Below are 22717 nucleotides of genomic sequence, written 5' to 3'. Positions count from 1 at the left end.
AGAGCTGCAGGTAGCTACGGAATTACCGAAGCAAGTTTAAACCAGGGTCAGCCCGGGCCAATTTACAATGGCCCGAATCTAAGCCCGCCAGATTTATTCCTTCTTCTGATTGCCGGGTCTCGACTGTCTGCAGCACAAGTTCAAGTGGTAGTTGAAATTTTTTCCTCGGGCATGATGATCGCGCAAAGACGAAAATTACACACAAACAAACTACGTGGATTCAAGAACTGAGCAAACCCGATCTGTTATCCGTTTGTGCAACATGCGGTATAGAAGCAAATGAAGAAAATAATATTGACGATATACGCAGAGTGTTACGAGAATTCGTGTAAAGTGATAGATCGACATTAAGACTCCAGAGCTATCTCCACAAACTTCGCCGATACTGAAACAAAAACGCAAAATCATGGCGTACATGGGTGAAATCGAGTCGTTCAAGAAAGGTGGAAAATGGGCAGCGTTTCTGAGCCAACTAGAGGCTTTTGTAACACTGAACGACATCCCGACGGTCAAGGAAAGTGCTTTATTATTAACAAAATTCAATCAAAGCATCGTGTAACAACGAAGATTTAGTGACAATGGACTGTAAAACTTTATGCGATAAAGGCACGTCGCTACACGATGCAACCAAAAACGAATTCCTAGAACGGGTAAATTTCCGAAATCGAAAGCAAAAGGAGGATGAACCGATAGAAGATGTTGCCTTAGCTATCAAAATACTAGCGGCAAAATATAAATTCACGGAAGCCGAATTAGAAAACAACATCATAGACCAGTTGATTAATGGAGTCAAGGATGATTTAACTAGATACGAACTGTTAAAAATGTCAAGCAAGACATCAAAGGAATTCACCGAAACAGCTAAAATCGTTGAAATGGCCACGAAAAATTCAAAATCCAAAAATAATTCGCACCCAGAGAACTCGGTGTCAACGTTCAACTACACAAGGTCAAGCAACAATGACGACCGCGGAAACAGATATCAACGGCAGGACCGGGCCAGCACCAGCAGACGACGATCAACAACACAACAAGGGGCTCGAGCGTGTCATTGCTGCTGTAAAAACAACCACCTGAAAGCTCAATGTTCGTTAAGATATAAATACTGTAGCGACTGTGGAAAACAAGGACACATATTTAAAATGTGTCCCAAAAAAAGCAATCAGACAGGTAGAGTCAATAACATCCAAAATGAGCAATCGAAGATCGAGAATCTAACGGAAAATCTAGGAACGAATTGCAAACGCTTAACGTCGACGATCTCAACGACAAGAATCGCTTTGTATCAGACTTGTACATGATAAAAACAAGTGACACAAATAATTATTTTGAAATACCACCGCATTTCGAAAACTTTCAAATAAACAACGTTACATTAAGCATGGAAGTCGATTCAGGAGCAAATGTCGCAGCCGTTCCACTTTATGTTTACAATGAATACTTTCGGGACAGTCTTCTGTTACCACCAACACTGAATTTACGTTCTTATGATGACAAAAACATAGCAGTAAAAGGCGTAATAATCGTTTCGGTACACAAAGGTTCAAAAATAGATAACCAAAAATTATATGTAATAGATAATAACGGCCATCCAATTGTTGGTCGAGAATGGCTCTACAAATTAAAAATGTGGCCGATTCGGTTACAAAACCCTAAGCAAAACTCGGAAGTAAATAATATCCGAAATTATAGTTCTGAAACTATTGAGAAATTGAAAAAAGATTTTAAATATGTCCTCACCCCGGGATTCGGTTTATTTACAAAGGGAAGCGTGGAAATTCAGTTGAAATCGGATGCCAAGCCAAAATTCATGCAGCCATACAAAGTCCCCATTTCATTGAAACCGAAAGTAGAAGCCGAATTACATCGTTTGAAAGATAATAATATTATTCAACCGATCAATTACAGCGAATGGGGAACGCCCATTATTCCGTTACTAAAGAAAGACGGATCTACTCGAATAGTTGGAAATTACAAGGTCACAGTCAACCCATTTATCATAATAGATCACTTCCCTATGCCAAGAATTGAAGAGATATTTTCAATATTAGCAGGGGGAATAGCATATTCAGTAATAGACTTCTCTGAGGCTTTTTTGCAAATGCCGGTCGACGAAAAATCCCAAGAGATCATGACCATAGTAACACATATTGGATTATACAAACGCTTAAGATTATGGTATGGCATTGCTACAGGGCCAGGGTCATTTCAAAGAGCAATTTCCACGCTCCTCATAGGAATCCCGAACGTCCCAGTATTGATAGACGACATCATTGTTACGGCTAAAACAACAATAGATCACTGCAATAATTTGTACGAAGCATTTAAAAGATTAAATGAAGCAGGACTTAAGATTAACTTCAATAAATGTAAATTTTCCAAACAGATATAGAGTATCTAGGATATCGCATCAACGAAGAAGGCATACAACCAATGGAAAAAAATATAAAATGTGTACGCGAAGAGCCGAGACCATTGGATGTGGCACAATTGCGGAGCTTTTCGGGGTCTATAAATTATTATGGCAGATTTTTGTCGCACTTAGCTACAAGATTGAAACCGTTATATAATAATTTGGACAAAAATAGTAAGTTTCAATGGTCCAAGGAATGCGAGGTAGCATTCCAAAATATAAAAAAAGAACTTACATCGGATAAAATTTAAGTTCACTTTGACCCGAAGAAACCCATTGTGCTAACATGCGATGCGTTACCTTACGGCGTTTCAGCAATAATGGCTCACAAAGATGAGAACAACTACGATCGCCCGGTTCAATATGCAAGCCGATTACTAAAAACTCATGAATGCAGTTATTCTCAATTGGACAAAGAAGGGCTTGCAATTACATTTGGTATAAAATCATTCTATGAATTTCTATTTGGTTCCCTTTTCACCCTACAAACAGACAATGCCACGCTAGTCCGCATATTGCATCCGGAAAAATCAATTCCAACCATAGCCACAACGCAGTTACAGAGATGGGCGGCATTTTTAGCTGCATTCAATTACAAAATTACGCACACAAAAGGAAAAGATAATTATGCAGATTGGCTGAGCAGGCTTTCCATACCAAGTGACGATGATAAAAATGATAAGAGATTCGCAGTTATACAAGACATGCCAGATACCTTTTTGAACAATATCATAACATTCGATTTCGCGACATTGGATTGGAAGCAAGTCCAAAAAGCGACGCGCGAGGATAAAGTGCTGTGCAAAATTTTAACATTTTGTTTGAATGGATGGCCTGAAAGGGAACCAAAGGAAACAGAAATAAAAGTGTATTGGCGCAAAAAAGACGCGTTAGCGGTGGAAAATAATTGTTTATTATGGGGCCACAGAGTAATTATACCGAATAAATTACGCACTTTAGTTTTAAAAGAATTACACTGTAGCCACTTTGGAATACGTAAAACGAAAGCGTTAGCCCGTGGGTATGTTTGGTGGCCAAACATCGACGATGATATTGATCAGATAACAAAATCCTGTTTACCCTGCTTAAAAACAAATAAGAAACCGATGAAAATACCGTTAACTTCATGGGGATGGCCAACTACGCCATGGCACCGAATACACGCAGATTTTCTTGCACCAATCAATGACAAAATGGTATTAATGGTAATCGATAGCCATTCAAAATGGCCTGAAGCTTTCATTATGAATAATATGACCGAAACGGCTACAATCAAAAACTTTTCCGACTTGTTTTCTCGACACGGGTACCCGATAAATTTAGTTACAGGCAATTTCCAATCATTTCGTGGTTATAAATTTAAAGAATTCACGAAAAAGCACGGTATACGCTACAGTAGGATTCCGCCACACCACCCAGCGACAAACGGCGCGGCCGAAAATTTTGTAGACACATACAAACGAAAAATTAAATGTATGATGATGAACAACATGAATTTAGAGGATGCCACACAGCAATTCCTACATGATTACAGGTCGACCCCGCAAACGACAACAAATCAGTCTCCGACAAAGTTATTTCTTAACCGTGAATTACGGAATTGTTTCTCGCTTTTATGCCCGCATTATGTACAGGAAACGGTTGATGAAACGCATTCGAGGCAAAAAAAAAAAAAAATTATATCGGAAGAAACCGCTCACATTTCAAAGTAGGAGATATAGTCATGGTTACAGATTATCGGGGGACGCATTCATCATGGGTAAAAGCCAAAGTTTTAAAAGAATCAGTATCAGGGGTAACTTACCTTGTAGAAATTTCACCTAATATAGTATGGAAACGGCATAGCAACCAGATGAAACTGTCAATAGAAGAATGTGTCAAACAAAGTGCAGATGTTGATGCAATACCATTAATGACACGGCGGTCAGAGCGAATCCGAAATCACACAGAAAAATAAGACAACGATTAAAACATTTTTTTTTTTTCTAGTCAGAGAGAGTGTAGTAGTATGGAATACAGGCAATGTATGTGGGGAATATGGGTAAGCGTAGACACGTGTGTATGTGTTCGAGCAAGCGTGTCGATATAGACACGCCAGTATGTACTCGGTATCCGAGGTGTTAAGTAACCGCTGTACGAACCAGTTGGTGAAATAAAAGGAATAAAGCAAAACACAACAGATATCGTTGTCCACCTCATTTATCCAAGATATTACAAGATGATTGAAGAATTCAAACTGACGGGGGAAGGGGGGGGGGGGGGGGATTCCTGAAGCTGCAATTATCTTCACGCGACAAACCACCCAGATTTTTACAAAATGAAGAAATACGTACCTGAGATGTATAAGACGATGCGCGACTCGGTTATGTTTGATTTCGCAGTGCTGTTATCAGTTGTTGTTTCTCAACCGAGTAAGTTACGTAAGAATTAATCGCACCGAGCATGAATCTGACGTTCGTGATTAAATGCTATTCCGTAAGAAGCGCGGCCATTACTTGTACGGTAAGGCGGGCAAACGGAGAACGCTCGTCACTTTGTTTCGGTATCGACGTATAATCAGCTCAACGCTTAACGCGGTATGAATATCGCTCTGATTGCCAGTAACTGCAGAACTGTGCGGTCAACTCGTTGCAACATCGCAATGACGTTCTTCGTTCGTCATCTAGCTACTAGTAGATTGGTTCTACCGGTAAATGGTGCACGTATTATTGCTTATCAGTGATCAATCGTACCGTTACTTTCCTTATCTCGAACCGCTTTAATCGGTATATCGGATTCGTAAATTTTTTGCTCTTTTTCAGCCTAAGAACATCAAACTCGAGGCTGTTCTCAGATCCGTATCGACCTCGGTTTCGCTTCAGGGTCGCGTAGTGCCGTTCAAATTGTCCGACATTGGGGAAGGAATTCGTGAGGTCACGGTCAAAGAATGGTGAGCGACTTCAATCATCTCCCATGTTTGTGTTACACGAAACAAATTGAGACAGCCTGTAACATTCCCGCATTGAAAGTGTCGAACGACAGTATCAGACAGGGTGACAAATGGTTGACTATTTCTTTACCTCAGGTTCGTCAAACCTGGAGACAAAGTGAGCCAATTCGACGAAGTCTGCGAAGTACAAAGCGACAAGGCTTCGGTCACTATAACCAGCCGATACGACGGGATGATAAAAGCCCTCCGATTTAAGGTAGACGAAATCGCTTTAGTCGGACAACCGCTGGTCGACATAGAGCTGGATGACGAGGGGGAACATGGGAGCGAAGAAGTTTCGGGGACAACTGAAATATCCCCCCAGGAGAAAACAAGCCTCAACACTGAACATCAGCGGGGGAGTGAGGCCTCCCGGGAATCCCTGATCGGAAAAGTTCTCACCACTCCTGCTGTCAGGAGAATAGCCATGGAGAAGGGTATTCGATTGAAAGACGTCGTCGGAACGGGTAAAAATGGCAGAATACTAAAGGAGGACCTTCTTTCATACGATGACAACGAGACGTCTGACAGTGACATCGAGGAATCAACCAAGCCGCAAAGGCAGCCTGATAAAACGAATCGAGTCCAAGGAGAGGTTAAAACCGTTGCCCTCAAAGGATACGCGAAACACATGTGGACAACGATGACACGCTCTCTGGTGAGTCCTACCGCGTGCCAAAATCTACCCAGAGTCGAAATCTTAAGGACTCTTAGGACACATTTGTTGAACAATTCATTGCACAGATTGTAAAGAATTTCATTTCAGAGCATCCCGCACTTCGTTTACAGCGACGAATGCGACGTGACGAAACTCGTCAAGTTAAGGGATGAGGTCAAAGCCGCCATGAAGGAACGGGGGATTGCTCTGACCTACATGCCATTCTTCATAAAGGCGATATCAAAGGCTCTTGAAAAGTTTCCCGAACTCAATGCCAGGCTGAACGAAGATACTCAAACCGTCGAAGTACTACCGTGGCACAACATATGCGTGGCCATGGATACTCCGGAGGGTCTGGTCGTGCCCAACGTAAAGAACGTTCAGAATCTCGACGTCGTGACCATCGCTAAGGAACTCAACAGGCTCCAGGAACTCGGAAAAAGGACAGCCATACCACCGAGCGACTTGGCGGGTGGCACATTCACCTTGTCCAACATCGGAGTGGTAAGTAGTGTTTAAAAAATGTAGAACACAGAGATGAAGAGTAGTGAAAATCGTCAATTTTATTAATCGTTGCACACAGGTCGGCGGGACGTACACAAAGCCTGTGATATTACCACCGCAAATAGTAATCGGTGCGGTGGGAAGAACACAAAAACTGCCTCGTTTCGACGCCGATGATAAGGTAGTCGCAGCCCAGATACTGTCGGTTAGTTGGGCCGCAGACCATCGGGTGGTCGACGGTGCGACGATAGCTAAATTCTCAAACCTCTGGAAATACTACTTGGAGAATCCCGCGCTGTTGGTAATGAACTGATAATGATGACGAAATTAGCGCGAGGTAGACTTTTAAATTTCGAACAACTGTACGGCAGGATCACTGCTGGGAGATTTCTCAGGTCTGATTGTTTTTGTACTTTATAATACTACAACTCTTATGGTAGAAAAAACAAAATCGACATTCAAATATCAGTTTTTTAAATTTATTCGAAAGTGTTGACTTACAAATTTCATATAGGCAAAATATTTCGATCGTTGTAAAGAACATTCACATAAACATGTATGTACATGTAGATGTACAATATTTTTGGAAGAGCAGATCTCGAAGTTCAAGATCTGGATAACAGTGTACAAGATTTAACAACGCTTATATGCATATAAGACTATACAATATTACAATTACACGGTATTAAAATACATCATGATTACATATATCATGTGAGGCACTGGCAATTGGCGACTGGTTGAATAATAACACTTTTTCATTGTATGTTACAGTAATATCACAAAAAATATTATATACAAATTTATTGTATAAAAACATTGTTTACCTTAGGCACGTTAATAACGAGAACAACTTGATCATGTGGCAATAAGTATTAGATACTAAAAGCGAGTTGCTGTAAAGACGATCGATATAGCTAAATAAAATTGGTACGTGAATCGACAATATTATCAATTACAATATACGAGTAAAAATTGAGTAAATAAAAAAATTAATGAGAAAACAAAATGAACCACTTGAGACGTCTTTACAGGTTGCGAGCAAAAATAAACAAGGCACATTTATAAAATAGCTAATAAATCGTGTTACTGTGATCAGAGATCAGAAGTTGGGATCTATCAAGGCGACCTGGCTTTTTCATGTATCACAAGCTGAACAAATTTGGCCCTAAACTCTCTGATCTACGTCATGGCAGTAATCATAGATGGGGATTTCGGGAGGATCATCAGGCCTCAGTTTCGGCGCGCAACTTCTTGTGACCGCGACTACGCAGAGTGTGACAATAAATGAAGCTGCAAAGTGCCAGGAGAAGGAAAGAGCTAGAGTCTCGATTTTCAGAGATTCAAGATTACATTCCACAAGTGTGGCAAAATTGCATTCCACCCTGGTTCTGACCATGTGAGCGAGCCAGCTACCGTGAAGCAGAGTGGAAGCTGCCCTGAGGAGCTTCATCTCGGGCCAGACCAACTCGAGAACGACGGCAAAGGAGCTGGTCCAGACGATCCTAGCCAAGACTATCGCAGAGTTATTGGACTGGCTGGTCCACAAAAATAAAAATCCCTCGATAAAGAAGGCCTGGGCAAGCGCCATTTTGGCCAGACCGTCGCTCACGACGTGGGGAAAGTAGAAAGTGAGAACATCGACGAGGCCTGAGAGCGCAAAAAAGAGGTAAATTGTAGCGTGCACCACCTTCGGCGATGGCGCCGTCTCAACGCTGTTAGGCAAGTTTCCCGTGAGGGTGCTTGCCAAGCCCATCGCGGTCGCTAATAACTTGAGGGTTCCCTCCAGCGGATGTCGTCGTAACAGTTTCTGGCAGTTCCGAGAAGCCCTGACGAGCTTCGTCGGTTCTCGTTCGTGATCCAAATCACGGTGACTGTGCCAGTATTTAGCGTATTCGTAGCACCACTTCAATCCAAATACATAGAATATGCAACCAGATAATATATAGCCCAAGGCACTGTCATTCCGGTCCATTTTTAATATTCTTTTTTTTTTTTTTTCTTTGTTAAATTTATTTTTCTTTTTTTATCTGCTGACGTAAGAGATTTTCTGGAAACAAAATAGTCTCTCAATTATTACAGGGTCAGTGACGTATTCGCGTAGATTAATCAATGTCTTGTTTACCAACCTTCAGGAAATTGTCAAGATTATGTATATTTTTTCCCTAATTCAACCGCACTAAACTTATCAGACTAAATGTAAACAATGAATATTTGCCCGCGCACACATTCATACATCACAAACTGATTCGATTACAGCTACTAGCTAAACCACGGCATGGCCTTTTTTAAAGATGGCGACACACAAAGAAACCTTGCGCATGTGCAGAGAACGCGATTCATTCACCAGTCGGAAAGTAGGAAATCTCTATCACCGAAGCTACGCTAATCGTAAAGTGGTTCCCCCTCTGCTGTGTAGGACGAACCTCGTTGGCAACGGTGAGCTGAACACATCGATGTCAGTAGGTATGTTGTGTAACGAAACCCAACACGTAAAAGTATTTCTTTGAAGGGTGAATCGAGTGAAGAAGTGTCAAAAGCGTGAGTGTGAAAATTGAAATAAGGGAAATAAAATGGACACCAAGGACGACGAGAGAACGGCGAGACTTCCGATAGATGGTTCAACTCGCGGTGATAAACCGGGAGGATTCGACTATGACGAGGACAAAGTAAGGTTAGAAGAAATAACTGGACAAGACGAGCAGTCTGACATGTTGAAAAAATTTAATTTTTGTCATTTTTTTTCTACATTTTCTTTCCGTCGTTTGGTTTCCGCACCGCCATCTTAGCTCCACGAGATGACAGCTTCCTACTCGGAAATATCATTCGATTCCCAATCGTCGCCGCCGATGTCGGATCTCCGTTCATTGATGGAATCCCCCGACTTGGACGGGGAGAAATTGGACTCCAACAATCCGAGGCCCAACAGTCTTGAGCTGAAAAACGACGATCTCAGTGACGACGATGGACCTATCGAGATTATCCAACCGCCGAGCTATAGCAAGGCGATCAAATACCTCCATCTCCAAGGCACTGTCACTCAGGAGGGAGACATGGTCCTCTTCGTCACCGAGGATTTGGAGAGCAAAATAAAGCTCTCGAGTCCGATAACCAAGAGAGGAGAGACGCCCTCTTTTCCTGGCTCGAGGAGTTCGACGCCTTGCCTTTACAGGCAGGCACTCACACCTCAGCTTCCCATTCTCGATCACAACGTCCTTAATGAGCTAGAAATGGAGGCTCGGAAGGTGGCGACCTCTGTCGACTCCTTGACCGAAAACCTTGCCGCGATATTGCATAGCGTAAGGGACAATTTTTGCCTCGAATTTCGAAAATTCATTCACCCCGAAACCTTCAAACTACTTCTTCACTTGCATTCTCGTAGGGGCTTAAGGTAAGGGCAGTTGTTGAACTTGTCCGAATTACTGACCTTTTTTGGTTGTATCTGTTCGATCCTTGGTTCTAAAATTACCGAAAAATAAATTTGCAATGTTCAATAGTCTAGAAATTGGTTTTCGTCATCGAAAAATTCACATTTTGTGCCGTCAATTTATAAATTTGGAATATAATGGGATCGATAATTGGGTCTAAACGTGTCAATAACTGGTATACTTACCTTACCATAAAAGTATCTGAAGTGTACCTCACCGATGTTCTTTATCTCGTGCATTGTTGTAGTACATCAAAGAACATTGAACCTGTAGAAACTAAGAAAAAAACGTGCCCAATATTTTCTGATGTATACCACCATATCATAGAGTAAAGTAAACGGCTGAGGTACACCTCGAGTACTTTCACGTGGAACTGGTTTATCATAGCAATGAACCCCTGGAAGCATTCGAATGTTTTTATTTTTTTATTTTTCTTTGGCCATTTTTCTCTTCCATTCTACCATTTCGACCATCTCCTTTCCGTGCTCTTTACTGAAAGGTTCCTTTGCTTTTCAGGTATCTGCGTTGACAGTGGATTGCTTAGAGACTTACAGAGACGCGGTCTGCAAGACCTGCGACGCTGTAGACCACAACATCAAGTCGATGTATCAGCTGATGGCGAAGTGCGAGGAGCTATCCAAGTCTATGGGTCCAATATACAAGCTGGCAGAGCGAATGTGAGTCCCATTTTTCTTTCTTTCGTTTGCACGTTTTCTACGGAGCGCCCGGCGACTGCTGGTGTATATAATACCTAATATACTCGGGTTCATATCCATTTCTATTCATTTTCCTTTCATATCATCTCACCGTTCGAATTTTCATACGCTCGATTAAATCTCGCGGCTGTTTTAAATACGTATCAAGTATATACCTATACATTTTTCTCTCTCTTTACTTCGCTTTGGAACACATTCGACTTAACCGCCTACTTAATCCGACGGTTAACGGGAGGCTATTGATATTTAAAGCCGAGGCGATTTTCGCCAGGGTTTTATGCCGGTTCTCTTCATTGCCGTTTGGAAAAATGGAAAGGGCTTGCAGTCTCGGCGCGTGCAGGGTCAATTGATGAGTTATTCAAAAGGTAGTTCGGTTCGACCGCGGATGCACAGCCGGTATCCTGCAGACTCTCGAATCAATGTTAGATATTCCCGTGCCGATTCTTGAATACATATTCATCGGAAAATTATACCGCGAGGTGGAAAAATCTCGAGTTAAACCGTAGCAATTACCTTAAAACTGCACCTCCTCTCTCTCTCTCTCTCTTGATAATTAACGCCGTTGAAAACTAATTGCCGACAGTGAAAATAAACAAATAAGAAAATAAAATCACGGTCCGGTATTTCGTTATGAAAATATTCCTGCTATCCTCACATCGGATGGGTACCTAATAATTTATCTTACAACATTTGTCAATCTTTCGGTAAAAATTATTTCCTCGACGAACGCGTTCACACAAAATATCTGTCCGGTAATAATTGAAAAATCCGGTATGCGTTTAATTAAAATAAAAATTCGGAATGCCTTTTCTTCTTAACGGATTAATGAACAATTTTAAATCTCATCCAATAATAATTACACGATTCTGTTTTAAAATCATTAATTTCCGAAGGTGAATAAAATAAAGTGAGTTTCATAAGAACTGAAGCTTCGTTCACGTCGGGAATTTTTTTTTAATTTCCTTATTCCTCCTTCTTGGTTCTTGTGCTGGAAAAATTAACCACTTTAGAAAATAATTCTAAAAACGTATTCCTCGAAGTTAATTCACTTGCAGGTTACCTTAAGTCGACAGCTTTGAAATTTTGCATACAATTAATGCAGTCTTGATATGCAGACTTTGCCGACCGTCGTCGCTAATTGCAACGTGTATAATGTATACGCAGGTATTACAGAATCTCAAAGCTGAAAGAAAATGTATAAAGACGACGTGCCAAGCGGCATTAAAAATATTTCAGTACCTATGCATAACAGTTCCAAGTGGCATGTGGAAAACGGCCGAACGTTTTACTCATGCATCCGCTTAATTATTTCTCGGATTATTTTCCTTACCCCCCACCCGTTTCAATTCAAATAAATAGCTCAATACAAAGCGCGAAAAAGAGACGGACGCTGCCAACGAATATCGAAGCGGCGAGGCCGTTTCGCGAACGCGTTAATTGCGAAGAATCAACAGTTCAGTTAATCACCCAGCTTGAATCTCGCTGATTTTCACCCCCCGCCCCCGACGTTTTGCGAACGAATCCATTTTTGAACAGCTGTTCAACTCTTTAATTTACACCGGGATACTTAGGATCCCACCTTTTTCTTTGCAGCTTCATATTTATTGAACTACTTTCTTCTGTATAGATAACTGTCGAGTTTTCTGATTCGAAACGGTCCCTGAAATATTTCTAAGTCTAAGAACAATTTGAAATTTATTTATTTATTGCAAAAATAGCACGTGTAAACAAATGATCGAAATTCGTACTTTTCCACGAAAATAAGCATTTTCTGCTAATCTAGCATGAAAATCCGAATGCAAAATTTTACACAAACTGAATACGCACTAAAAAATTTTTCTACTCCGCCATTTTGAATTTTCGAATTTCGAATTTAGATTTGTCATCAGTGACCCCAAAAACTTTGAAACGACAAGTTTTATCAAAATCAAATAACTCTCTGAATTTACGTCCGCCATATTGGATCCGCCATTTTGAATTTTCCAATTTCGAGTTCAGATTCGTAATCATTGACCCCAAAAACCATGCAACACCATCCTTTATCAAAATCAAATGACTTTTTGAATTTACATCCGCCATATTGAGTCCGCCATTTTGAATTTTCGAATATCGAGTTTAGATTCATAACCAGTGACCCCAAAAGCACATGAATGCAAAATTTCAAGTGAATCGCATGTGAGAAAAAATGTCTGCACGAAAGGGTTAAACACGTGCGTATGGATATATTCATCACCGCAAATTGCGATCGATTTTCATCTTCCAATTATCGTCTGCACCGAATTATTACATCAACTTCGTTCCAGAAAGGAGATGAAGAGGATGCTGGAGCTTTTCGAGAACACGATGAACATGTGAGGGGGTAAACGGGAAGTGAAAATACAAGAATGAGGTAAAACTGATCGCCATATCAGACCACGCGACTCGTTGCAAATATTAACTCGCTTTCTTCTCAATCCGATAGGTGTACACGTATAATGTAATTTGCAATATGGCAGACCGTCGATCGATTCAAGGGTTCTCACCATATGTAACTATTGTACACAGATATTTATTCAACCAGTTGCGTCGCGTCGTAATTCACACGGTGTTTCGTTTCTCACCGATAAATTCCGCGCGCTCGCTAACAAGTCAAAAGGTTTAATTACACTAACGACGCGTCAACGTTTTATACCCTGCAGATATTATTACTATAACCACAAGCTCGTTAATAGGGACAGGGCTGCTCGGGTTAAACCACAATATGCATACATTCAGTAGCGAATCAAACCCGACTCTCAATCTGCATAGTAATTATTACACAAGGTGCTTACGCGTGATTCACTGTGTGTAAATTGGCACCTTTTTTCGAAACCGTACAGCTTACGGCTTTTCAGTTTTGTTAGTTTACGTCTGACTCAATTATGGGGAACCCGCATGGAAGCCGTATTTGCTGTTTGTATTATAACGCGAGCGCGTTATACCAGCTAGTATGACTCGAGGAATTGAATTCAAAGGGTCGAGCTGCTCTTTTGCGAATTTCTTTTCACCCACTGTCGTCGGCTTATCATTATTTATCGTTAGATGCGCGGTTCTCTCTGCACCGCTTTTCATCGTCGCCAATATTTCTGTCTTTTGAAAATATGTTTTATGCTTGTATTTTCCACCCTTCGTTCTCTTTTCGTCTATTTATTATGTACTGTTACACGCGATGAACGATTTTTTACACTTTTTTACACGCCGTTCAAATTACATGCACGCCGTTCATTCCAGCGATTAATCGATTAGGCGATAAATTGGTGAAATCATTTTTATCAATGTAAGTACGAAATTTCAGTAAAATCAACTGGTACGAAAACTTTTCCTTCAAATAGTCAATTTTTGTTCTTTGAAATGTGTGTATCCGTTTGTTTTTGCCAAACTCCATGTCTTATTTATGTTTTTAAACAGTGATATATTTAACCTTTTTATACTATCGCAACATTCCGCTTAAATATGTTCAATTTGAAAAAAAATAACAATTTTTAACCCAGATGTGCAGTAATAATATTGTTGGTCAATTGAATATTAATTCTTCCCAAATGATGTGTAACCCCGGTTAAAGGCTATCTAGGTTCCGATAAATCAATGTTGAAAAGTTTTAATCGGTTTTCGTATTAGGCCCGTAAAACATTAGATATAGGTATAGTTTTAAAAAATATTTCAAACGTATAAATCGTTGTAAATATGACGATATGAATAAAACACGCAAATATCGATGTGACATTTTAACCCTGCTGTTCACGCTTCATACTTTCTCGAAATCCTAATTCAAACTTAATCCATAATACAAAACTAGCAATGTCAATAAAATAAATAGCTGACTATGCAGACGGCAGGTTTGTAACCCTGAAGAAAAGTCTCGCAATTTTCGACCTGGGCCAGTAAATTTCTTGATAGTTGAACGGTGATTGCAGACCAGATGGAATCGCACCTGGCGCGCAAAGTGTACATATATTTTGGAAACCTGGCGCCTACCCAGCCGTTTGGTATAATTTATATCGAGCTGAATTGAGGAAATTTTGATGGGATTCAGCGATTAGAGAAAAGCGACTCGCGCCTAACGCCGAAAGCGCGAAAGATATGGGGATTAAATTCAAAGGTAGGTAGGTAGGTAGGTATTACAATTATATACTGCACGTAACACCGCGTCGCATAAATAATAACATTAACGAGTTACGCGTGTGTTGATTCGAATGAATGCCGTCGATTGCGATGAGCCCCCGGTAGTATTTCATCTCACTTTATTTTTCGCCTTATCCTTTCTCCCCTCCCACCTTTTGTTCTTTTCCTTTTTAATCAACGCTCAACTGTCCCTCGACGCAATACGCCATATAAGCCCCTCAATCGGCTCTTCCGAAGACTTAGATAAGTTTTCTCCGTGTCCCCAAAGTGTCGGGGATCAAATCGTTCGTCGTAAAATACCCGCTATTTATACCGACGTTCCTATCAAAAAAGGAAGGAAGAAAAAAAAATAAAAATACCAATTTCGAGTATTCAATTTCTTCATTCACTTGTTTTTATTATTTTCACATTACACCTTTCAATAAATTTCAACTCAAAGAAAAGTAACAAAGTGATATCCAATCAAGGTTAAAAAAGTGATCTCATCAGTCAGACTGGATTAATATCTTATAATTTGTCGCGCATTATTCCAATTTTGAATTGAAAACCGATACGGTGATATGTATTTCTTATAACGAATAGTTTGAATTAAAGTGAACTAGATTACTTTTAGTCAGCTCTACAGTAGAAACCCTGTTATCACTATCGGCTTGTATTTTCCTGTTCCTGATTTTTTTTTTTTTTTTATTCTTTTTTATAGTCGTCAATCAATTTGCAAATCTTGAGTTCTGATGATTCAAATTCGACGAATGAGCCGAAGTTAATACATAACTGCTTGACACGTCACAGAAATATTACCCATCTTTTTGTTACCCTATATTTTTTTTCTCTCATTTCTTACAAGGTTGATAAAAGGTACGTACATATCATATATTATACCCAATATTCCACGTAATATGAATGAAATATGAACGAATAAGAAAAACGAGGAAAAAAAAATAAAGAAATTGTATTTCTATCGACGCCTGCAGCGATGAGAGAGGAGAGAAGAGAGCCGTAAGGTACAATGGGACGGGATGATTGTCAAAGATCGAGTGTATGATGAAAGCGACCCATGCGTGACCCGGGCGAAGCGTGTTCCACGTTCACAATGGTGATTCGAGGCTCTCTGTACGACTGCAGTATATATCCATATACATATACACATGCGGTGTACATAGTTTGGCTATACCCGATCAAGCCTAGACAGCCTGGAGCGAAATAGGCAGCGCGATACGTTTCGTACACGTGACTGCGTTCACTCCATTGCCGACTGTATAGACGAGTTTTGAATTAGGTTGGCAACAGTGGCGCGCGCGAGCCGAGAAAGCCAATCAGTGAAGCTCGCGGCTCGCCAGTCGATCTACGCCGCGTCTCCAGTTCGTTGAGCGCCGTGAACGCGTCAGTGTCGCCAACTCAGTTTCAGGCACGCCAAATCAAATAGCGATAGAACGAACCGAACTGAGTATACGTAACTAGACGAGTATTGTGCGAGTACCGGGGCAATGCAATGAATGAACTTTCGGAGTACACGAGTAGGTACCCTCGCAGCGCCAAACATGAACCAGCAAAAGCAACGCGCGATGTCCGTTTTCCTTTGTCTCATGCCGTCTGGCTCTCTTCGTTCCTGCAGCAGGTGTGTCACAAGTTGAAGTGTTCGTTTCCCTATAGCGACGATTCGATCCTGCTGTTTGCCGATACGAACTTCAAAGCGAACAAAACCGCGCCCACGCTTCTGTTGAATTTATCATTAGTCAAGGGCACTTACATTTCAGCAATTGACTGCATGCAGTGACGGTACTTGACGCAATCAAAATTAAAGGAATGAATCGTGTTCAATGTTGGGATAGGATATTAAAGGATTCTGACACTATTTCGGTTAATATATTGCTCGAAAGTACTTTTTTTTTTAAGATGACTTGACCGCTAACAGCCCTGGAATTGTTAAAAAAAAAAACAAGCGTAGTTTTGACATTATTTTAGTTCTGCCAATTAATATATTTTTTTTTTTTTTGCAAGTCCGTGACCGTAGGAGTATAAAACTTGATTCCAGCGTTGCTTCAGAGGCTGTTGGAGGAGCGGGAAATTGTTTTACGAGTGAATATAATATGCGGAATATGTAGGTACATGTATACGTGTATACCGGCAATGTATGCCAGTGATTTCAATTTCCGTCGGGTGCGAAGGAAGCGAGCGGTGAGTTTAATAACGTTAAAGTCTTGGAACAAGATTACCATAGAAATGTGAAGATCGCGAGACAGCAATCCGCGGGGGTGATACATTGTAACGTCATTTAATCCGCTCCACAGTGCCGAATCTAGAACGCCAGCACCGTTATCAGCACTTTTACGAGCACCACCTACCGACTCCACTAACTTCGGTACCTACTCGACAACGCGATCTCTATTAGCGGTGAACACACGGAATTCTATCCCTCCGTATACCTAATTCACCCCAATGGCGTAGCGGTCGTAGAATACTCTGTAAAATTCAACCCTCCCCTGCCCGGAATTTCGAGGAGAAAATTTCACCCCCGTAATGTAGCGCAAAGAGAGAAAAATTAACTTTTTACAACAGATGTTTAATTGACCGTCGAACATATCCGGCTTTGAATTTTCTTTTTTTTTTTTTTCGCTCATGTCACAACATTTCAGCGCGGTGACAGACCGGGAAAACCGGGAATATTGAGGGAATTATGATGGACTGTTTCTAACTTTCTAAAATTGTATAATTCAATTTCTGATTATTTATGTGAGACGAATCAGTACTATGTGTTTTTTAGATTCGAATTTACATATACAAGGTCCGCAACTTCTGGAGCTTTTGGTCATAAAATCTGCCCAACATTAGCCAAGTTTCGTGAAAAAAACATCAGGGAAAAATCAGGGAATTTTATTTGAGCCAAGTTGTCGCCAACCTGCATTCGTGTCTCATAACGATGTCATTGCGCGACATGTGAAATAATAAACTGGGCAGCGTGAATTAAATTCTCTTCCACGCCACTGCACGTGGTATTTTCCGGATTTTCACGTGTTAATAGCGTGCGAGCCACCTCGGTTGAATACGTATGTGGGCTAAGGGTAGGGCATGCGTCGATTGCATGGTAGTAGTGTATGAAGCGTTGTAAAAGTCATGGTATAATCAGTCGAAATAAAATGCCGGATTTACGAGTGAAGGGGCTGAAGCGGCAGATTCGGAGGCAGCGCCGTTGGTCGGCGACGCGGTAATTGAGTCCAATATATCGTCTAAACCGGAATTGCGAGGAAATTTAGAACGTAGTAGCTACTCGAATTTTTCACCCTTTTGTTCCTCTCAATTCCCAATTACATTCTCTCTTCTGGTCACAGAGATCTTTTAATCGCATCACAATGTCATTCTGCATTAGGACAGAGGTATGTACGACACTAAAAGTGTACCCAAATGTCTTTATATTAATCAGATAATTTTATTACGAAGATTATATAAATTGTTATCGAAACTCTGGTTTTAGCGACACTAGAGAATTTTTATAACCAAATTGTGATTGTTGATTGTCGGCGAAATGAGAATATCTTCTTCCCGATCTATCTACAATTTTTCAAGTACGAAAAGCACCATATTCAATGTTCATTGTAAGCCCCGAAGTCGCCGTGAATCAGTCATTCTTGTTTCTGGTTGCAGTAGGTACAGCGCAAAGCGGGAACTCGTAACACGGCTGCACCGGAAGCCTCCAATTTAACAATTATGAACAGTTGAGTAAACTCGGTGATTTAATATTTGTGTAATTGTTATAAAATATATTGCGCCGTTCCCACAGATCGCTCTCACGTCGCGTACGTGCACACTACGTGAGGCAAAGTGGATTCAAATGAAATTCCATCGCCTGGATACCGACATCATAGCTTTTCGCCCTCCAACGGATATATAAACGAATGCACGGAGCCATGATGATTCGATATCTGCTTGTTCAAAATTCCCAGCTGTCTGTCTTCTTCGATGAAGTTTTACGATACCGACGTACAGTTGATAAATTAAATGACGAATGCACGTTATAAATAAGTTTTAATGCAAAATACTTCGTGGGTATAAACGGGGGTTTGAACTGTTAACGTCTTAAGTGCTGAAAGAAGTCACTTTTTGCTCTGAGGAAGGCTGACCTTGCTTCGACCGAAACGTCAGCATTTGGCTAGTAAATAAATTTGACTGTTTACATCCACGAAGTGTTTTTTATTAAGTCAATTCTACGTTCAAGAAAACGTTACATATGTTATAAATAAGCATGTACCAACTTTCCGCCGTCTAGGAAATTTGAAGGTTTGGAACAAGACTGAAATTGAATCAAGGTAAATGTAAATGTAGTTCAATTCCACTCTCATTCCTTTCAAGCCTCCTATTTCAGTTCTGATGGATACTCGGTAGATGTTAAAGAGCTCGATCGAAACGAATACGTATATATGTACAGAACCATCGACAACTAGCCTTTAGTATTCTTAGGAATCCAGAAGGTTCTTAAAAAATAGTATAAGAATTCTTAATTCTTAGAAACCAGCACAGAATTTTTGATATTCAAGAAATTTCTTAGATAGTCGCACCATAAACCTTGTGTGCTTACTGCAGTCTCGAAGCGAGTCTGAGTCGATAATCCATTGGATGATCGATGCTTGGATCCGGGGGTTGGCGGAGGTTAAATAGGCGCAGGAAAGAGGGTGAAAATAAAGCGGGATACGGTGAGTAGGAAACGGGGGTCTACTTTGTAACCAAAGACCAGAAGAAGGCGTCTGACACTAGGGGGAAATACAGATCATATTCCAGGATGTGCATTAGAAGCTCGAGCCCTGTGGCCGCCGCGGGCCACCCACTCGCTCAACGCAGAAATGGAGCGCCAAGGGACAACTAGCCCCACACGTGACGCCGCTGCCTACCTTACCGACCGAGCGGTAACCTCAAAATAACCGCCCCGCGATCGATCTCAGGAGTTCGCAGTTCTGTGCGTCACTTGTTTTGTCCGCGAAAGACTGCAGTCTTCCTTTTTCTCTTTACCCCCACCCCGTCTCTTCTTCTTCTCTTTCTACGTCTTCGTGTTCACCGTGCCCTTTTTACACCGCATGGCATTCTCCTCCGCCCGCGGATACATTTAATTTCTCATCATTCCGTGCGGTGTCGACTGAGGCGAGAAACACCTTGTTCATTTATTCCCGTATGCTCGTACCTACACGGGTACTCTAGTATAGACTGCACCCGACCACCTTCCTCTGTGTACTGTGTATATTGTGCAACGACTGTTGAAAAGGCTGATGCACGAACGCAGGGATGCAGGTATACCCACACCGTCACAACGGCATCGCGTTATCCCTGCAGCCGCCGTTATGTTACGTTCTGGTCTGTTCCGTTCCGTTCCGTTCCGTTCAGCATCGTCCCTCACCGCCCGCGCCTTTTGTGCGTATCATCCAACTATTATGTGTCCAGGGCATTGAAAGTAATTTCAGAGAGCCTTCACCCAGACAGCGGCCTGCATTGACTATTGTTCGGTACAGAGAGTGAGCCTCAAACAAATATTAACGTAATTTACTTTATGAGGATGGTACGATATAAAGTAAAAATTCAATATATCTCTATGTAGGGAGAGACTTTTGTCACCGCAGTCACTGTACACTGTACGCGATAGCTCGTTTAATTTATTGCGGAAAAGGATAAGATGTACGTACATAGTAGGTAATATGTCGGCATGTTACGACTGCTTTCATGACCCCTTAAACGATGAAATTATTTTTTGCACCCCAGAGTTCGAGGTCATAGACAATCCCGGAAGGATTTAATGATTTTTTACAGATGTTTGATACTGCGACACACGATGTGAGGAAATAAGGAGTGTCGGAACTGAAAACCGATTTTCGCTAAGTCTGCATACATCCAAGATGACGTCATAGAAATGTAACTTGGCGCCCATCTATCTAACAACTGAGTCCACGTGAATAGGTTACTCGAGGCTACTTGTTTATTTCCGTGTATTGTGTTTGTTGAAAATGCAAGTTTCTGCAGTCAAAATTTGCAACAATAATAATATAAAAACTAAAGGACAAAATATCAAGTTTTTTTCGTTCCCTAAAGAGGATAATAAAAAACGTGCGTGGGATGAAGCATGCGATAAAAGTGAAGTGGAAATGAATTTGAAAAATGCTATGTGCATTTCAAGTGTCTGAAATTAATGTAATGTCCGGCTGTTACTTGGCTCAGTTCTCTTTTAGTTCGAGCTTGTGTGCAAACCTGATCTTCGAGGAATGGTACCAGAGATTTATGAAAAAGAAATATTTTTAAGGATCGAATTGTTATTCACGTTTGAATTCAGCGCTTATGTGACGTCACTTTGGACATGTCTTCTGATTGGTCCAACTAAAGCGTATGTGCATTGTTTCACCTCATTTTCTTACATCATGCTTCGACTATCATATAATCTATAATTGCACTCTGAACTTGACCATTAACGCAACATCGGGAAGCTCGTCAAGTCGGACGGTGGGTAGACTGTGAAAAAGGAATCGGTTCAGTGATTGGTAAAAGTGTCGAGGCTGAGGTTTCAGATAAGCTTGGGTAAGGTGGCCGCAACACTTGTCTTTTTGTTGGTCTGTTGGTCCGTGGAAGGAGCAGAGCATACACCAGTTGCAAAAGCGGCAAAGGAAGGAAGAAAGTGACTTTGGGATCGTAATGACTAAATAAAAGATGGGGGTAGATAGGAAGCCCTTCTTGTTTACTCTTTACTTCTGGACGTCGAGATGCTGATGCAGCCTGGCCTGCATTTTCTGTTTACTCCGGTCAGCGCCTTCAAGAGGATGCCGCGACGACATTAACTCTTACATAAGCGTCTTTCACCGCTAACCCATGAATCTTGATGGAAAGTGTCTCTCTTACCTGCAGCTAACCCAGCGTTTCTACCCCTGATAAGAATCGCGATATGTAAGGAAGAAAATTTATACATGGCACAATTCCAATTAGCCACCCTTCTTCGTAGGTACTGTCGTTTACCTTTTGTCAACATGCGTGAAAAATCCACTTTCACGGATCAGCGAATGTGAACTTGATCCACGAAATGAAGAGAAGAAAGAAAAAAAAAAAAAACACCTGGTTCACTTCTTGTTGCTCTTCACATTTACCTCCGTCATTCCGTGTCCAGAGCGTTAGCCAAGTACGCCTAACAGCAAGAGCTCCATGCATTTGAGCGAAGAAGCTCTAGACACATTTCTTTAGGCAAAGAGCGAGACGAAGACTCGAGTAGGATGTAGGTTGCTGTCGTTGCGTCGAAGGAACGCGTGGAACGCTTCACAGGCGTAATCCCACCCTGTTCCTTCAACCGGGAGTCGCGATGGTTGGGCGGACAAAAAAGAAAAGGGGAAGTACTCCGCAGATCACAGGCCGCTAATTAAAAAAACTCACCACAAGGACGCGTCTCCCCTTCGACGGTGGCGTTCCGCAGGCTCTCTGATTGTCTCCCGGGGTCGGTTTTAGGCAAGGGTTTACTTTTCGGTGGCTTCCTGCACTCGGCTCGAAATTGGCGCTCGATAAGCACGTCAGCTGTCGTCGTCAAGTAATCATCAATTTTCTTTTCCGTCTATTTCGATCAACAGTAACAACGATGCATGGAGTACAATGTACAAAATAAACACACACGCTGCAGGTGTCGAACGAAACGAACGCTTTTCTTACGTCGGGAAAACGCTGCAAGAGCACCTGAACCTCGATCATTTCCATATTCAATGCTCGTTACTGTTTACAGCCATTGATATTCCCGAACCGCAACTCGCGGGTTTCTCGGGAATACCAAGAGACACGTCGCTCCGAGTACTTCAGTCGCTCGCTCCTCCTGACAATGAGTTATTCACGTATGTCTCGTGTTGTGTTTGGAGAACGCATTTATCCATGTAAGACTTCCAATCCAAT

The 22717-nt window shown here is 41.4% G+C and overlaps 5 protein-coding genes and 1 long non-coding RNA gene across 7 annotated transcripts; 4 read left to right on the top strand and 2 right to left on the bottom strand.

The window, feature by feature from the left end:
- The first annotated feature begins 578 nt into the window (after positions 1–578).
- LOC107217565 lies at positions 579–1301 on the top strand. Its single transcript, XM_015655134.2, has one exon. It carries the CDS (start codon positions 579–581, stop codon positions 1299–1301), a length of 723 nt encoding a protein of 240 aa, XP_015510620.1.
- An 80-nt stretch (positions 1302–1381) lies between these two features.
- On the top strand, positions 1382–2392 carry LOC107217566 (uncharacterized protein K02A2.6-like). Its single transcript, XM_015655135.2, has one exon. The coding sequence runs from the start codon at positions 1382–1384 to the stop codon at positions 2390–2392; it is 1011 nt and encodes a 336-aa protein (XP_015510621.2).
- Positions 2393–4859: 2467 nt separating this feature from the next.
- LOC107217581 (lipoamide acyltransferase component of branched-chain alpha-keto acid dehydrogenase complex, mitochondrial) lies at positions 4860–7489 on the top strand. 2 transcript variants are annotated; one of them, XM_015655151.2, is made up of 5 exons: positions 4860–5102; positions 5215–5342; positions 5478–6039; positions 6148–6543; positions 6623–7489. In XM_015655151.2, the coding sequence occupies exons 1-5, from the start codon at positions 4992–4994 to the stop codon at positions 6854–6856; spliced, it is 1431 nt and encodes a 476-aa protein (XP_015510637.2). In that variant the 5' UTR covers positions 4860–4991; the 3' UTR covers positions 6857–7489. The 2 variants fall into 2 exon arrangements, with proteins under 2 accessions (XP_015510637.2, XP_046598172.1); XM_046742216.1 differs by having other exon boundaries at positions 4860–5109.
- LOC107217582 (transmembrane protein 45B) lies at positions 7136–8833 on the bottom strand. The gene is made up of 2 exons (XM_015655152.2): positions 8673–8833; positions 7136–8593 (listed from the first exon to the last, which is right to left on the bottom strand). Exon 2 carries the CDS (start codon positions 8516–8518, stop codon positions 7712–7714), a length of 807 nt encoding a protein of 268 aa, XP_015510638.1. The 5' UTR covers positions 8519–8593; positions 8673–8833; the 3' UTR covers positions 7136–7711.
- An 11-nt stretch (positions 8834–8844) lies between these two features.
- Positions 8845–14434, top strand: LOC107217583 (BLOC-1-related complex subunit 6). The gene is made up of 5 exons (XM_046742217.1): positions 8845–8982; positions 9056–9212; positions 9333–9842; positions 10488–10648; positions 12991–14434. Exons 2-5 carry the CDS (start codon positions 9117–9119, stop codon positions 13040–13042), a joined length of 819 nt encoding a protein of 272 aa, XP_046598173.1. The 5' UTR covers positions 8845–8982; positions 9056–9116; the 3' UTR covers positions 13043–14434.
- Positions 9251–9701, bottom strand: LOC124294830. Its single transcript, XR_006904766.1, has 2 exons — positions 9561–9701; positions 9251–9479 (listed from the first exon to the last, which is right to left on the bottom strand). It is a non-coding gene; the product is annotated as an uncharacterized LOC124294830 (long non-coding RNA).
- Positions 14435–22717: the final 8283 nt, after the last annotated feature.

This window comes from Neodiprion lecontei, chromosome 5, assembly GCF_021901455.1.
Source record: "Neodiprion lecontei isolate iyNeoLeco1 chromosome 5, iyNeoLeco1.1, whole genome shotgun sequence".
In the NCBI taxonomy this organism is placed as follows: domain Eukaryota; kingdom Metazoa; phylum Arthropoda; class Insecta; order Hymenoptera; family Diprionidae; genus Neodiprion; species Neodiprion lecontei.
This window is presented reverse-complemented; position numbering and strand designations above follow the sequence as displayed.